This window comes from Moschus berezovskii, chromosome 14 (genome assembly GCF_049115385.1).
Source record: "Moschus berezovskii isolate FMDL1 chromosome 14, NW_MosBer_1.0, whole genome shotgun sequence".
NCBI lineage: Eukaryota > Metazoa > Chordata > Mammalia > Artiodactyla > Moschidae > Moschus > Moschus berezovskii.
This window is the reverse complement of record NC_142473.1, coordinates 31,570,380-31,588,200: the sequence shown is the minus strand read 5'-3', so window position 1 is coordinate 31,588,200 and position 17,821 is coordinate 31,570,380. Positions and strand designations below refer to the sequence as shown.

Here is a 17,821-nt window from a genome sequence, read left to right as displayed (position 1 = left end):
GTAAGATACCCCACCCCCCAGAACAGCTGTAATTTAAAAAATATAAAAAGATAGTAATAAGTGTCAGGGAGGATGTGGAGAAATTAGAACTCTTGTACACTGTTGGTGGGAATGTGATGTGTTGCAGTCATGCAGTTTCTAAAAAGGTTAAATATGGAGTTACCATATGACCCAGCAGTTCCACTCCTAGGTATATATATAAGAGAAATGAAAACATACATCTGAAAAAAAAGTTACGTGAATGTTCATAGCAACATTATTTATAGTACCCCCTACCAAAAGAATCAGTCTAAATACCCATCAAGTGATGAATGGATACATAACATGTGGTATGTTCATACCATGGAATATCACTCATAATTTAAAAAAAAAAGAATGAACTTTCAGTAGATGCTACGATGTGGATGAACCTTGAAAGCACTATGCTTAATTGAAAGTAGCCAGTCACAAAAGACCACGTATTGTATTTGTTGTTCAGTCGCTCAGTCGTGTCTGACTCTTTGTGACCCCACGGACTGCAGCACACAAGTCTTTCCTGTCCTTCACCATCTTCCAGAGCTTGCTCAAACTCATGTCCGTGATGAGTCGGTGATGCCATCCAACCATCTTGTCCTCTGTCATCCCCTTCTCCTCCTGCCTTCAGTCTTTCCCAGCATCAGGGTCTTTTCCAGTGGGTCGACTCTTCGCATCACGTGGCCAAAGGATTGGAGCTTCAGTTTCAGCATCAATCCTTTCAATGAATATTCAGGGTTGATTTTCTTTCAGATTGACTGCTTTGATCTCCTTGCAGTCCAAGGGACTCTCAAGAGTCTTCTCCAGCACCACGGAGAAGTCTGGCCTGTTGCTACTGTGTAATGTTGTTTCTTGCCTTATACCTCTGTGAACCTTACATCATACCTAGGATAGTTTCTTTATTGTTGTTTTAACTTAGCTTACTAGTTCCAAATGATCTGCCTTTGCTCTGCTTTTTCCCAACCACCACTTAGAAAAAACCCTTTCCATATTTCCCCTGTGCTTTTCTAGATCCAGTCCACTCAAGTTCTTTCTTTTTTGAGTCCTTCAATAGGAACATATCTTTTCTGCATTCGGTTCTTTCATAGGAACCAACACATTGCTCTACTGATTAAAGGGTTCCAGAAATACATATTAAATATATGAGTGAGGAAGTGGAAGAACTTAGTTAGAGACCCTGATGGTGACATTAAGAATAAAAAGCTTTAGTAAACACTGAAAGACATTATGATTAAGAGCAGTTTTCAGTTCAGTTCAGTTACTCAGTCATGTCTGACTCTCTGTGACCCCATGATCCACAGCACGCCAGGCCTGCCTGTCCATTACCAACTCCTGGAGTTTACCCAAACTCATGTCCATTGAGTCGGTGATGCCATCCAACCATCTCATCCTCTGTCGTCCCCTTCTGCTCCTGCCCTCAATCTTTCCCAGCATCAGGGTCTTTTCAGATGAGTCAGCTCTTCGCATCAGGTGGCCAAAGTATTGGAGTTTCAGCTTCAACATCAGTCCTTTCAATGAACACCCAGGACTGGCCTCCCTTAGGGTGGACTGGTTGGATCTCCTTGCAGTCCAAGGGACTCTCAAGAGTCTTCTCCAACACCACAGTTCAAAAGCATCAGTTCTTCTGCACTCAGTTTTCTTTGTAGTCCAACTCTCACATCCATACATGACTACTGGAAAAACCATAGCCTTGACTAGACGGACCTTTGTTGGCAAAGTAATATTTCTGCTTTTTAGTATGCTGTCTAGGTTGGTCATAACTTTCCTTCCAAGGAGTAAGCATCTTTTGATTTCATGGCTGTAATCACCATCTGCAGTGATTTTGGAGCCCCCCAAAATTAAGTCAGTCACTGTTTTCACTGTTTCCCCATCTTTTTGCCATGAAGTGATGGTACCAGATGCCATGATCTTCGTTTTCTGAATATTGAGCTTTAAGCCAACTTTTTCACTCTCCTCTTTCACTTTCATCAAGGGCTCTTCAGTTCCTCTTCACTTTCTACCATGTGGGTGGTGTCATCTGCATATCTGAGGTTATTGATATTTCTCCCAGCAGTCTTGATTCCACCTTGCTACTGAACCAAAATAAGATGAACAAGCCCATTCCAATGAAAGGAAATATGGTTTTCTAGGATCAAGGTAACTGATCAAACTTAAATTCTAAAAGCTTTTCTTCCCTTGTTCTTTGACATTTCTGATCCAAGCCAGCAAGAATTCTCCCTCATTCTTTTTTAGCCATTGCTTTAAAATTTTCATGAGAATTTCTGCTTCCAGGTTGGGTCATCTTGCAGTTTTTTTCATTTGCCTGCATGTGTAGATAACTAAAAACCAACACAAATCTTAGTAATTCTGTTCCATGTCTTGTCTGTTCCCCACCAATCCCAGTATACCTCTACATCCCACTTGTAGTCCCTGCAGCCTTCCCTAAACTACCAGTAAAACCCCAGATAGACTGGTTTGAATTTTAACTGCTTTCCTTTTTCCCTGCCAGTCTTCTTACTATGGGTATCAAACCCCTCCCCCTCAGCGAAGGTAAGCTGCTGAAAAAATAGAGGAGTTCTTTTCTTTTCAGTTATTCGGTCCCTGAAGTGTTGATTAGAAGGAATTAAACTTTCACAGTGAGCTCCAGATTTCATATATGTTATTAATTTGAGATTTCTCTTGGAGAAGAAAATGGCAACCCACTCCAGTATTCTTGCCTGGAAAATCCCCATGGACAGAGGAGCCTGGTTGGGCTACAGTCCATGGGGTCGCAAAGAGTCGGACATGACTGAGCAAATTCACTTTACATAGTAATTTAAATGTTCAGAAAGTAAGTTATGGTTTTGCTGAATGGACAGTGAACTGGCCAGAATTTTTAACTTACCGGCTGCATAGCTGTATTGAAGATTAGTGTGTAACACTTGTGATGCGGCACTAGTGAAGACACGGCAGCAGTGTGCTTTCAGTAAAACTGAGTTTATAGTAATAATGTGTGTATCGAAGTGGGAGGGTGGGTCAGATTCTTTTAGGTTTGGTACGTTAAAGAATGAATTGGGACTTCCCTGCTGGTCCAGTGGGTAAGAATCTGCCTGCCAATGAAGGGGACATGAGTTCGATCCCTGGTCCGGGAAGATTCCACGGGCCATGGAGCAGCTAACCCCGTGTACCCACAACTACTAAGCCCACAGTAGAACCCTCACGCCACAACAGCTGAGTCTGTGTGCTGCAGCTGCTGAAACGAACAGCTGTTAAGCCCATGAACCACACACAGCTCCTGAGACCCGTATGCCTGGAGCCTGCGCACAGCAACTCGAGAAAGCCCCTGAGCAGTGATGAAGACCCAGCACCACAAAAAATAATAAAAAGAAGAAGAGGATGAATTGGCCTCTGCCAGGATCATGCCTTGGAGGAAGCTGGTGTTCATGGCAGGGAAAGTGTCACAGCAAGCAGGGTGAAGCAGATTTTGCTTAAATGTGCAAAACCCTTAGAGTTAGGAGTAAGAGTAATATATGGAGTAGTTAGAGGAGACCCCATGACACATTTCCAAGACTAAAGGGTTTTTGTTTGCTCTTTAACAGGAAAGAGAGGCAAGTGGTGGAGGGGTGGTGGTGGTTGAATCTTGCTGTCAGTCTTTGGGTCTAGCTGTTGAAAGCAGCTGTGTGGCTGTAACATGCTGTGGAAGCAGGTGTTTCCCCCATGTGGCCTCTTTAGATGTCAGACCCTGATCAGTCATTCATTCTTGCACACTTATTTTTCATATAAACACCTAATAGCAATCTAAGCCTGTAGCCATTGCTGAAGATGGTTTCCTTTGATATTGTTTCCTTTGTAAAGATTTCCTGTTTGGTAGATTAAAAAGAAAAAAAAAAAAACGAGCTCTTGCTCTGTACCTTCTCCTCCTCAGCAGAGTAAAACAGTAGAAAGGTGATTAATTGTAGATAGAGCATTCATAGTTCAAAATGACAAATTACCCTTATATACTTTAAGCTGCTTATTAGGAAGTTTTAAAATCAAGTGGGTTTTAATTCATTGCTTGCCCTGTGGCATTCTCCATTCAAAACACAAGCGGAATACTCCATGACTTTCTCTTCTGGACTTTGCTATCCAATCACACCAACATCAGAGCCCATCAGTTACAGTCTCCATCAACATGTCTTCCTCACTGTGCAGAGAAAGGCTAGTCGTGGGAAAGGATCCAGTGAAGGTCTTTGCCAACCAATTAAAGATACATCAAGAGTCCTCTTTCTAAATAATTCCCAAAGTACCTGATCTGTTGAATCGCCTTTGTTGGTATTTTTAGCAACCTATCCCCAGTCTCTTAAGAAAAACAGGTTAAAGTTAAAGACTTCAACTGATAAAATGATTGGGCTTCAAATGTCGTAGGTTAGTTCAGTTCAGTTCAGTTCAGTTGCTCAGTTGTGTCCGACTCTTTGCAACCCCATGAATCAAGTAGGGCTTTAATTGCAGTTGCATTCAACTCAACATTTGTTAAGCACCTATTGTGTTTAAGTTAAACTGTATGTTAGGTAATACAAGAGTCAGCAATGAAAAAAAGTATTTTTAAGGAATTAAGTAGAGAGGGGGTAGACCTCTACTAGAGAAAGGTATGTGTGTGCATGCTCAGTCTTGTCCGACTCTTTGTGACCCCACAGACTGTGGCCCACCACGCTCCTCTGACAATGGGATTTCCCAGGCAAGAGTACTACCATGGGTTGCCATTTCCTTCTCAAGGGGATCTTCCCAACCCAGGGATCAAACCCATGTCTCTTTCATCTCCTGCATTGGCAGACGGGTTCTTTACCACTAGTGCCAGCTGGGAAGCCTAAAGAGATAGGATCAGTTCAGTTCAGTTCAGTCGCTCAGTCGTGTCCGACTCTTTGCAACCCCGTGAATCACAGCACGCCAGGCCTCCCTGTCCATCACCAAATCCCGGAGTTCACTCAAACTCATGTCCATCAAGTTGGTGATGCCATCCAGCCATCTCATTCTCTGTCGTCCCCTTCTCCTCCTGCCCCCAATCCTTCCCAGCATCAGAGTCTTTTCCAGTGAGTCAGCTCATCGCATGAGGTAGCCAAAGTATTAGAGTTTCAGCTTTAGCATCAGTTCTTCCAATGAACACCCAGGATCTCCTTTAGAATGGACTGGTTCATTTTTTTCTAGAAAAATAAGATATTTATATGTGGAATTAACAAAAATAAAGGAGGAATACAAAGTAATAAGGGAATGCAGAGAAGGTAGAGGACATTTCTTAGATTCAGGAAGACTTGACAGATGAGGCATTTATTTTGCATTAATGAATGAGACTATTTGATTTCTCTTGTCGAGGTAGCTCTAGTGATTCTAATGATGGCTCTGACCTCTAAGCCCCTTGTGATCTTGGAAGGCTGGCTGGGAGGTAGAGGCCAGTGGAGCTGGCCTCTTTTAGACAGTCAGTCTAAAAAGACTCCAGTAGCCAGGAGGTGACAAGAGGATTGGCCTAGCGCTTTTATTGCAATTTTATTGCAGTTTAATTTAGTGATCCTTTCTTGAGTCCCTGCTAGGTATGAAAACACTGTCTGGAGAATAATATAAATAAAAAAATGTCCCTAGTTTACTAACTAGTGGAGGATATAAACACACGATACAAGTAAATATAACATGAGGCTTGTGATCGGGCTGTAGAGGTACAAACAAAGGGCCAGGGAAGCACAGAGGAGGAAGCCAATGATGTGGTGTTTTGAAGTAGGAGTCAGTGAAGGCTTCATACAGGAAGTAATATTTGACTGGGCATTGAAAATAAGTGCTATTTCTAAAGTGGCAAAGAAAGGAAAAGGCATGGCACAGAAAGGAAGCAGCACAAGAGAAGCACATAAACACAGGATGTGAATAGTCAGCAATGCTAGAATGCCCAGGGATGGGCTAGAAAGTTAGGGTGGAGCTGGGTTGTCGTGAAGGAATGCGAAGAGAGCTGGACTCTTCTGCAAGCAGAAAGGGGCCACCAGATGTTTCTGAGTAAGGAGGAGCACTGTGTGATTTGTGTCACGTTCACTGCTCGAAATGGGTGGCTTAGAGGCAGGAAAAGGGTAGTACGCAAGAGTGTCAGTCAAGAAGCTGAGATATGATGCAAGTATGAACTGAGATGGGGGAATGGAAATGGAAAGAAGGAGGTAAGTTCGGGACACACAGGGTGGAAGCAGTAGAAGTTCATCCCCAGTTTGAAATGGAAATGAGAGGTAGCGGGGCACGAAGACCCCAGTGCTCCTAGCAATGCAATGGTAGCTCCATCAGTGAACATGGGAACATCGTTGGAAGAGCAGTTTGACTTGGAAAATGGCAAGGTTGAGATGTTTCTTCCCAGGCTAGTACTAGAAGGCCACATCAGGAACTTAAGAGTGGTACCAGGGTCAGAGCTATAAATTTGGAGAATCATTGCCAAACACGTGATTGATGATGGTAGAAGATATGGGCCCAGAAAAGCTGGTCCTGAGAAAACGTAGGGGAAGCAGTGACAGTCAAAATCAGCACATGCCTTACTAGAAAACACCTTCTGAAGGAAGAGCAAATAGCAAATGGAGGCAGAGTTGTCATTAGGAGTAAAACTAGGAGAGGGAGAGGAGCTTCGGAGAGGTGCTGGGAATGTGGGAATATGGTAAGGAGGGAGCTTCAGCCTGCCTTACCTGGAGCCGTTGATATAAATGTCTGTGTGCACAGAAGTATTTCTGCGTCAGTGAGACTTTCCTCTGGCTGCTCTTTGCTCATTTAAGTTCTTAGTCTTCCTCTCTACTCTGTACCCCTCCAATCTCCCTTCTACTCTCTCTTCACACAGTGGGAGGGGGAGAAATGAAAAGGGGAAGTTGAAGTTAAAATGTAAACATTCTTGATTTGATTGCAAATAAATTGCATATTCTTTATCTTGAATAAGCCATCTTAATGGTAATAAAGTCACTTTGTCTAATTTTTAAGTTCACTGTCTCTCATGGTTATAAATGTGTTTGTCACAAGAAGTAAAAATAATCTGAAAATTGTGGGTCCAGCTGAGTAGACTTAACATGTACTTCCTGATTCTGATGTGGTCTTGATATCAATCTTTATCCAATTTTGTTTTTGTTCTTAAAGGTACCGCTCACCTCAGTCCAGATTTGTAAAGGAAATGGTACTGATTTTGGTACTGATGTAAACCTATCATGTTTACTTTTAGTTGACCAGATATCTTTTACTTTCCAGACCATCTGTATCTCTGTTTCAGTGTTATTTTAAATTTAAGTGGCTGGTTATATAATTTCTAAAAGTTCTCTTTTCGTGTTTGATACTCAAACTTAAGGATGCAGAATCTTTATTCTAGTGACTAGAAACTCGTCTTCACTGGTAAAGATCACATGAGTGGTGTCCATTTGTCTTTCTAGATTTTGGCTTCAGTAACCTCATTTGTCTTTCTAGATTTTGGCTTCAGTAACCTCTTCACTCCTGGGCAGCTGCTGAAGACCTGGTGTGGCAGCCCGCCCTATGCCGCACCTGAACTCTTCGAAGGAAAGGAGTATGACGGACCCAAGGTGGACATCTGGGTATGTGACTGCCGCCTCTTCTCCCTACAGCGTTAGTTACCCTAGTCTGACGGCAGCTGTCCTCATCCTGGACTAGACTGAGATCTCGATCGCCTGTTCTTTGAATTTTCAATTCTTTGTACAAAGTCTGTTCTCCAACCCTTGTCATATGGACTGAGCCACAGGTTTCCACCTCCCCCTTTGCATGTGCAAAGAAAAAAATAATCCCAAGGGCACGCTTGGATGGATGCCCTTGTCAAGAACAGAAATTCTTTCTGTTGTTGCCACTTGCCTTCTCCCTAGGATGAGCACTGAGAGAAATTCTAGATATGTTCCCCAAAATTAACGTCTGGAAGCAAAGAAGAATGCTAACTATTCTAAAGATGATTGGCCTTGACAATGCCCCATATTATTTCTCATTAAAAAAAAAGAAAAGGAAATGTTTGTCCCATTATCTCGCACATGACTCACCACTCTCTTCATCAGTTCGGTTCAGTCTATCAGTTGGGTCCGGTTCTTTGCGACCCCAGGGACTGCAGCGTGCCTGGCTTCCCTGTGCATCACCGGTTCTTCACACACATACTGTAGTGGCCTCTCGTTCCTCTGCTGCGATGATCAGTCCTGCTCTCTGTTTGCGATGCAGAGCCTCGGCGTCGTCCTGTACGTGCTTGTGTGTGGGGCCCTGCCGTTTGATGGGAGCACGCTGCAGAATCTGCGGGCCCGGGTGTTGAGTGGAAAGTTCCGCATCCCGTTTTTTATGTCCACAGGTAAGGGAGATGCCAGCACACAGCTATGCCTGGGTTCATGGAACAGTAGACGTGCTAAGTTATCCCAGAATTGAGTGATGGAGTATAAATGGCCCATTTAACAGTTTGCTGAATTGACCCTCTGGAGGCACAGTTCTATAGGAACAGAGTGTCTAGGTTTTAGCTTCAGATAACCCTGCCCAAGTTTGGTTCTGGACTCTGCACAGGGCTGCTAGTGTGGTAGGCAGATTACTAAGTCTTTCTGAGCTTTAGTTTCCTCGTTAATAAAAGGCCGACAGTTTTGTGAGGACCACTGCTATGAGAACTAAGTTAAATGATGTATGGAGAGTTAATAGGCCCAGCACATAGTAGCAGGGCAGCAGATGATCGTCCTGTTTCATCTCTGTTTCATCTCTCACCCTTTTTCAGGATAATATTTCTATTAGGTTGGTCAAAAAGTTCGTTCGGGTTCTTCCATAACACTTAAATGGTAAAATTTTTTGGCCAACCCAATATTTACTGGGGGCTCCATTGAGATGTGGCAATAAATGGCAAGGGGAAAGCAGGCTTTGCATCTTAGTCTTGCTGATATTACATATCCTGCTTCTTTGACATTTATCCCCCCCAGCTCAAATAAAAAAGTACTTCTTGAATGAGTGGGCAGTAACTCTTAGAAAAAAGTATCACTGAAAACAGGCACCCAGAATCTACAGTATTTCATCACCATCTATATGCACGCATAAGAAGGGACATTCTGGGACAATGCTCCAAGCAGTCTGTTTAGTTTTGCTTCTTCATGGTTTCAGTTAAAGGTACAACCTACGGAGTGTATGTCAACTGGGTTGGGAGCACAGTGTTAGAAAACAAGAATTGCATTTGAAATCAACATCAGAAATTTTGTTTCTAAAATGCATTTTAGAAAAAAGCCATGGGAAAAATAAAATAGAGCCAGGTGGCGGGTTAGGGATGGTGGATGGGTGGTTATTTGTAAAGGTATGGCAGGGAACCACTTCCCTGAAAAACACAGACATTTTGGTGAAGACTTGGAGAAGGTGAGGGGAGAGTGTGAGCTGTGCGGTCTAAGGAAGGGCTTTGCAGGCAGAGGGGACAGCGAGAGGGCAAAGGCCTTGGGGAGAGAACACACACGGGTGTCTAAGGAACAGGATGGAAGCCTCTGTGCTAGAAAGAAATGAGAGAGAGGACGGGAGAGGTGCACTCAGAGGGGCAGGAGAAAGCTCACTTTGAAGGTCTGGTCAGTCAGTGTAAAGACCTTAGTTTTTACTCTTGAGTGAAATGCGAAAAATCAGAGGATTTTAACAAAGGAATGGTGTTAACTGACTTTTGGGTTTTCTTTGACTTTTATTATTTATTATGAAAAATTTCAAGCATGCAAAAATACTGAAAGAATTTTATGGTCACTTTTGTTCTTTAAAAAGAAAATCACTCTGCCAACTCTCTTGGTTGAAAGGTTCAAGGGCTGAAGGAGGGAGACCAGTTAGTAGGAGATTTTGGTGGCTAGTTCCCAGACTGGAGTATGGAGGTTGGGGTGGTAAGAAGCCTTCAGATTCAAGAGATAATACGTACTGTGTGGCACCATCCCAAGCGTTTTGCAAACATTAACTCATTTAATTATTTTAACAACCCTATAAGATACACGAGACTATTAGCCCCATTTTATAGGTGATAAAGCTGAAACCAGGAGACATTTAGCCATTTTCCCAAGATAACACAGCTACTAAGTGACTAAACTAGAATTTGAACCTAGGCAGTCTGGCTCCAGCAACATTTATGTGGGATTTGATCTGAGAGAAAGAGTAATTAAAGGTAACTGCAGGGTTCTTGGCTTGAGCAACTGGAAGGATGGATTTACTGCTAACAGAGGTGGGAATGGCTAGAGAAGACTGCTTCCATTTTGGAGAGAGGTTTTAGATGTGTTCATTTGAGATGCCCACGAGACATCTAAGTTGAGTTAAGATATGGGCAGTTAAAATTAGTAGGACTTGGTTAGGAGTGGTGGGCTATGGGTACACATTTAGGAATGATCAGTGTGTAGATAAGATTTAAAGCTCTGAGATAAGATCACATTTTAGGCCATGAATGTAGAGACGAGAAAAGGTCCAAGGATTAATCTCTGGGACACGCTAACATTCAGAGATCAGGAAGGTGAACAGGAATCAGCATAGGAATGGTCAGTAAGGTAAGCCAGAGCATTTGTGTCCTGGAAAACGCGGGAAGAGGATGTTTCAAGGGGGAGGGAATGAGGAACGGTGTGGAGTGTCCCTGATGGGTCAGATGATAGAACTTGTTGGAGGCCAGAGAGGATGAAAAGTGCCCCATCATGCTAAGAAAGCATCAAGACAGAAAAACAAGGCAGGCAGCCTTGTGTTGATCAGAGGGTCAGTTTTTTACAGGGTGACTTACTCACAGGGTGGGATCAGACATACCGTGATCCAAAAGCATTTGCAACTGTACTCTGCGCTGCGAAGGGGACAATTTTCTAGTTAACCTAAGAGTATAGGGGTATGTGCTTAGAAACAGGAAGTACCTTCCTAAGTCAAGATTTATGAATTGGTGACTAGTCTCATGGGCACCAGGAATATGTCAGCCAAGCTCTTCATCACTGTTTGGAGATACCAGAGCACAGAGGCCACCTGGACCTCATGGTCATAAAACAATGTCCATTAACTGCACAGTCCTTGACACAGAGAAGCGATTTACTACACGGCACAGACTTGGGGGCACAGTCAGTGGAAGGACAGAAGGAATGGTTAGGGGCCCAAGATGACATCAGTTATGCTAACAGCCACACACAACTGAATATCAGATTTAGAAATTTGGAGATCATTGATGACCTTGAAGTACAGATTTGGTGGTGGAGTAGGAGCAAAGCCCTAATTCATGTAGATACAATCAAAAAAGAATAGAAGGGAAATGAAATAGGCACAACTCTTTCTGGTTTACCCTACAAGGAAGCAGAGAAGGGTGTAGTGGATTGCTCTGAAAGGCACCACCAGTGATCTTGTCCTAATCTACTAGATATCCTCAGTCTTTATCTGAATGACTGCATGGCAGTGTTTAGAGCTAAACACTAAAAATTCACCACTGCTTTCTTCCTTTCTTAAAAATAAAGTTTATTTTTTAGAACAGTTTTGGGTTCATAGCAAAATTAAGTGGAAAGTACGGAGAGCTCCCACATTTGCCCCCGCCCCGTCCCCTCACACTCACAGCTTCCTGCCCTGTCATTTGTTCGTTGTTGTTCAGTCGCTAAGCCGAGTCCAACTCTTAGCAACTCCATGGACTGCACACGCCAGGCTTCCCTGTCCTCCACTGTCTCCCAGAGTCTGCTCAAATTCCTGTCCATTGAGTCAGTGATGCAGTCTAATCGTCTCATCTTCTGCCGCCCTTTTCTCCTTTTGCCTTCCATCTTTCCTAGCATCACGGTCTTTTCCAGTGAGTCAGCTCTTTGCATCAGGTAGCCAATGTATTGGAGCTTCAGTTTTAACATCAGTCCTTCCAATGAATATTCAGGGTTGCTTTCCTTTAGGACTGACTGGTTTGATCTCCTTGCAGTCCAAGGGACTCTCAAGAATCTTCCCTAGTACCATAATTCGAAAGCATCAGTTCTTTGATGCTCAGCCTATTTTATGGTCCAGCTCTCGCATCCGAAAATGACTACTGGAAAAGCCACAGCTTTGACTATACTTCTGTTGGCAAAGTGATGTCTTTGCTTTTTAATACGGTGTCTAGGTTGTCATAGCTTTCTTCCACTGTCAGTACCTGGCACCAGAGTAGGACGTTTGTTACAGTTGATCAGCCTGCAGTGATGCTACACTGAATTGTCACTGAAGTCCACTGTTTCCTCTGGCTCCGGTGTCACACAGAGAATCCTCTGCCTGGTCACCCCCTCCTGCTCCCTTAACCCCTGGCAGGCAGTGATCATTTCGCTGTCTCCACAGTTTTACCTCTTCCAGAATGTCATATAGTTGGAATCATGTAGTATGTGGCCTTTTCAGATTGGCTTCTTTCACTTAGTGATATTCTTATAAAGTTCCTCTGTGTCTTTTCGTGGATTAATAGCTCATTTCTTTTTAATGTTCAATAATGTTCCATTGCCTGGACGTACACAGTTTACTTATCCATTCACCTACTGATCAATATCTTGGTTGCTTCCACGTTTTGGCAGTTATGAACAAAGCTGCTGTAAATGTCCATGTGCAGGTTTTTGTGTGGATGTAAGTTTTCAGCTCACCTGAATAAACCCCAGGGAGTGTGATTGCTGGCTTATACACTAAGGGTATTTTCAGTTTTGTGAGAAACCACCAAACCGTCTTTCAGAGTGGCCGTAGCATTTTGCGTCTCCACCAGCAACGAGCGAGGTTCCTGTTGCTCCCTGTCTTTGCAGCGTTTTGTGTCATCGGTGCTGTGGGTCTTTGCTGTCCTAACAGGTGTGAAGTGGTGCCTTTGTTAGTTTAATTTGTAATTCCTTAGTGCTGTATGGTGGTTAGCATTTAATATGCATATTTACCATCTGTGTGTCCTTTTTGGCATATGTATAAATGTTTTCCCCATTTTTAATTGAGTTGTTTATTTTCTTATCGTTGAGTCACTCCTTTTTATTATCATTAATTTTTATTGGAGCATGGTTGCTTTACAGTGTTCTGTTACTTTCTACTGTATGGCAAAATGAATCAGCCACTCCTTGCTTTTTAAAATACCTTTTTTTCCATTGCTTCTCAGACACGACTTTCTCCAGTTTTCCTCCTGTCTCCCTGACTGCACCTTGTCTGCCAGATGTCTCTCTGCTCATCCTGTAAATCTTTTCTCTTCACACCATCTTTCTGAGCATATTATTCACTCCCATGGCTTTCGTCATTGCAATGGTGTCCCCAGTTAACACTCAGTTAACTCTCTGGCCCAGACCTCTCCTCTAGGGTGAGGGGCTTATATATCCAAGCAGTTGCTACCATCAGCTTCACTTCATTTCTTCACTTCACATCAGTGGAAACATTTTCAAAACTGAATTGAGCTTCCTCCTTAGATTTGCTCTGTTCTGTGTTCCCTGTCGTGGTGAATGGTATCACTGTCTGACCAAGACAGAAACTAACCTTGACTCCTTGCCACAGCTGCTCCCTTCCCAAACCCTGAACATCCAGCCCTCCATTCCTGTAGACACTTCTGTAGTGGCTCTTGCCTGGATTAAATAATAGCCAGTTAAATGGGTGCCTGACTCCAGCCTTATCCTTCTCTAATGCAGTCTCCACATGGCTGCACGAGTAGTATTTCTAAAATACATATGTCAAAACAAACAGCACACATACTTGCACACACATCTGCTTATATCACTTTCCAGCTTAAACTTTTCAATAGTTTATCATTTCCTCTAGGCTAACTTTCACTCCTTAACATGGCTAGAGAACTGACTTCATTTTTGACCATGACCATAGTAAAACATACATGTTACACTGTGACCTAGAAAATACATACAACTGAACAAAGTTTTCTTTTTTAAAAAAAAAGCAAAATTTGTCTTTACTGTATGTAGTGCACTCTAACATATTTTATTCTATTACATTAAAAATGCTGATTATTATTTACTAGATTGATCACATGAGTGCTGTTTGAACAGTGGCATGGAAATACCTCTGTGACCTGGCTCCTGCCTATCTCTTCAGCCCCAGACCCCATTCTACATCTGGTCGCCCTAAGTTCCTTCCAGTTCCCTGAACAAGTTGTGTTTTCGGGAGCAATTCCTTGCTTCTGGGATGCTTCTTCTCCCCCGACCCCATGCCACCCACTCCTGTATTCCAGAGCAAGAAGTTAGATGTGATAGAAATAAGAATCTAGATAATCTAGTCTACTATTCTTTCTTTTCTCATGGGACTTCCCAAACATTTCATTATAATAATTTCTTTCTTTCTGTGTCTTCCACACCAGACTGTGAGCTTAGAGAAAGTAAAGACAAAACATGTTTTTTTTTCACAGTTGTGTCTAGCCTAGCAGAGTATCTGGCATGTGGTAGGATTTAGTAAACAGTAAGTAAATAGAATTCTGCTGAAAACCCTCCAGTGGCTTTCATTTACACTTGGAAAACCATTCCAAAAGTCATTATTATTATGGCCGACATGAGGCGCACTGTGGTGGGCCCCAGTCTTTAATCTCATTTCCTGCTCTTCTGTGCTCTAGGCCCCGAGCTCTAGTCACAGAGGCGTCTTTGCTGTTTCTCACACTTGCCAAGCGCATGCATTCTTGTTTCCTCAGATATTTGCATGGCTTCCTCACCTCACTTGAGGTTTCTGCTTAAATGTCCCCTTAGAGAAGCCTCTCCTGATGCCCTCCTCATTCCCTTTCCATAACTCTGCCTCACGCTCTTTCATGGCATTCACCACTATCTGACGTTGTTTACTGTGTCCCCACTGCCTCTTGACTGTAATAAGGTTTTGTTTTTGTTCAGTGCTGTATTCCCTGGGCTTAGGACAGTGTATGGGTCCTGGTAGGCACTCAGTAAATGTTAAATGAATGAATACATGCATGAATGTATGGATTTCTTCGTTCGTTCGTTCCATCGCTCAGTCGTGTCCGACTCTTTGCGACCCCGTGGACTATAGCCTACCAGGCTTCTCCGTCCATGGGATTCTCCAGGCAAGAATACTGGAGTGGGTTACCGTTTCCTTCTCCAGGGGATCTTCCCGACCCAGGGATCGAACCCGGGTCTCCCACATTGGAGGCAGACGCTTTAACCTCTGAGCCACCAGGGAAGCTACCAAATAATTCAAATAATAATATCAGTAACTATAATTTACATTGCTTTAGGGCTTTCAAGTTTGCAGAGTGTTTCCTGTACTTGATCTAATTTGAGTAGGTAATGGTACTCTGGAGTTGGTATTGGCACACAGTGTTTATCATTTTGCCAATGAAGTTTGAGAAGCTGACGTTTAAAGAAGTTTAGCTGACTTGCCTGAAGACACACAGGTGATAAATGACTAAGTCAGTTCTCAAGCTCAGTGTTTGTTCTACCGCACCACACTGTTACAAAGAAAGGGCGAGATAAACAAACCACTTCCTCTGCTTTTCCAGTGTCCACAGTATTTCCTGTGAGCAGCTTGGATCCCTTCTCCCCTCCACCCCCACAGCATGGCAGATTTTCACTCAAGTCTTACCAGAGGTGCTTCAGACAGCGGATGCTGGTGAATAGCTAACCGTGCCGTCAGCCACATAGTCTGTTAGTGCATAGAAATAGACTGCGCAGCATCCTCACTACTTAGAAAGAACTAATATTTATAGCATGGTGTAAGTTACCAGGAAAGTTTGAACACTCAGAGAATACCAACGTAATTATCCTAAAGGTGATCAGTCTTGAATCCTGGACAGGGAATTCCCTAAATAGGAATACCAGTTTTGGTAAGATTAAGTACGGAAGGAACAAGAACCCAGTCTAGGAAATGGGTGGACAGTTGCCGTGCTTCAAGCGTGTTCTCTCTGCCCTCGGGGACAGACGTGTGCTTGGCCTTGCCCACCATCACAGGCCCGAACCCCGGGCCCCTTAGAGACTTCTGTCAGGATGAGCCATGGGAGAAAATGAGCGCGTCAGATGGTTTTGTCTTTTCTCAGCTTAGACGTCCTTCAGGTACCAAAAAGGTTCAAGTTCATGTAAAGGAAACCTAGTCTGTCCCTGAGTCGTCCTTCTGCTTGCTCCTCTAGTTTCTGGACATAGTTGTGCCTCATTAGACCCAGATTCTTTATCTGGAGGCTGGAGCCAGCCACTTTGCAGCCTGTTGGGTCTGCTGTTACTGTGCTAGGGAAGATGTTGTAGCTGGGGGAGTCCTAAAGAACAGGGCCCCTTTTTTTCCCCTTAGGCTGTTGTCATAGACCTGAACTGAGTTTATCCAGTTTTCTGCCAAAAGGGTCTAGAAACTCCAGCTGAACCAGTGTCGTTTTTTCAAACGGGCACTTGGGTGGCCGAGTGGGAAAGGCCCCATCGTCTAGCTTCTTCTAGCCAAGTTGAATTCCAGAATAGGTACAGCTGTGTGGGAGGCCATACTGTACAAATGGATATAGTTAGTTCAAGAATTCTAAACATCTCTTTATTGTCAGTAATGTGTGGAATGAAGTACCCTTGCAGTTAGTGGGTATTTCTGGGCCTGGTCTTGTTTGTTTGATACAAACTTCCCTTCATGGACATCTCGAGATATACTGAAGACATGCTTTCAATTTGGAATGACAGGGGTAAATTTACAAGGATTTATTTGGGGCAGGTCAATTTCATACCACCTAGTTCAGGAACTGTGTATCTGTCTTCGTCTCCTCACCCCTAGAATGCAGACTCCTTTGTATTAGAACTGTGTTTCACAGGTACAGCAGCATCCTTCATAAAATTTAAAGGTGACTGTCACGGTGTAAACATTCAGTAAGTTTTTCTTTAATGAAAAATTGAATCATCACCACTTACCTGTAGAATCTTCTGTCAGACTCTTGTATTTTATTATTGTTGATAAAGTGATAGGTAACTCACTGATGATCTGAATTATTAACTGGCTTTATGTACTTTTGTTATATAGGTTATTATATAAATGACCAGGTCAAGTGATTTCTAGTTCAAAAAGGGTTTGATCTGCAATCAAGTTGGCTTTCAATGTCTTAAGTAAAATATGTTTGATCTAGACTAGTATTTTTGGTTTAAACTTCTCAGAGCATTCCAGAGACCAGTTCGGTATTGATGAAACCCTGAGCCTAAATTATAGAAGTTGAAACTTGCTGTTTGTTTTGAGTTTCTGCAGAAGGTGAGACCTGACCTGGCCACGTGTGTTCGCAAATTCTTTCTCTGACTTCCCCTCCCACTGAAGGAAGCCAGCAATGTAAACATTTTGAGCATCAAGCTCAGTCACTACCAGTATATTTTTAAAACTCATGAGAGGCCTACTTATTAAAGCCTAGTTTGTCTTATTCACCAGTTATACCACCTATTAGCAAATATAGTAAGATCAGTCATTTATTTAGCTTAAGGAAAATTAATTTACAGTGCAATAAACTGCACTGATAGCAACTATATAGAGATCTCTTGTGGACAATATTTTTGAGTCCGTATTGATTAAACGTCATTTGTGACTTAATTAATTGTAATACTGCATAAGCATCTTATCACTCAGAATGCAAGACCCAGGCTTACATAATGCTTCTGATGGAGACTACCGTGCAGCTACTGCCAAAAAGCTTCCACTCAGATGCAAACAACTTGGCCCTGATGGACTTACTCATCAAGAACCGCACAACATCTTGCTTGGCTAAAAGCACTTTGTTTAGAGGGATTGGAACAGGAGATTAAAGTAACTTGCCCATCAGTCTCAATATCCTCAAGGACTCAGAGTCCTCAGAGCAGTTCTTCCATACCTTTTAAAGGAACACTCTGCTACTCAGCGGGGGCTTCCCCAGTGGCTCAGAGGTTAAGAATCCACTTGCAAGGCAAGAGGTGAAGGAGACGTGGTTCAATACCTGGGTCTGGAAGATTCCCTGGAGGAGGAAACGGCAACCCACTCCAGTATTCTTGCCTGTGGTTACACCTAAGACAAT

At 43.0% G+C, this 17,821-nt stretch overlaps 1 protein-coding gene across 5 annotated transcripts in view; it reads left to right on the top strand.

Moving 5' to 3' along the window:
* Positions 1-17,821, top strand: part of SIK3 (SIK family kinase 3) — a 280,096-nt gene that overhangs the window by 220,330 nt on the left and 41,945 nt on the right. For 4 of the 5 annotated variants that reach the window (XM_055423075.2, XM_055423073.2, XM_055423074.2 and 1 more), the window contains exons 5-6: positions 7,408-7,532; positions 8,155-8,278. In XM_055423075.2, coding sequence (XP_055279050.2) covers positions 7,408-7,532; positions 8,155-8,278 — 249 coding nt within the window. Of the gene's footprint in view, positions 1-5,230; positions 6,138-7,407; positions 7,533-8,154; positions 8,279-17,821 lie in introns of those variants that run through there. The other variant, XM_088842949.1, reaches the window with a different exon arrangement.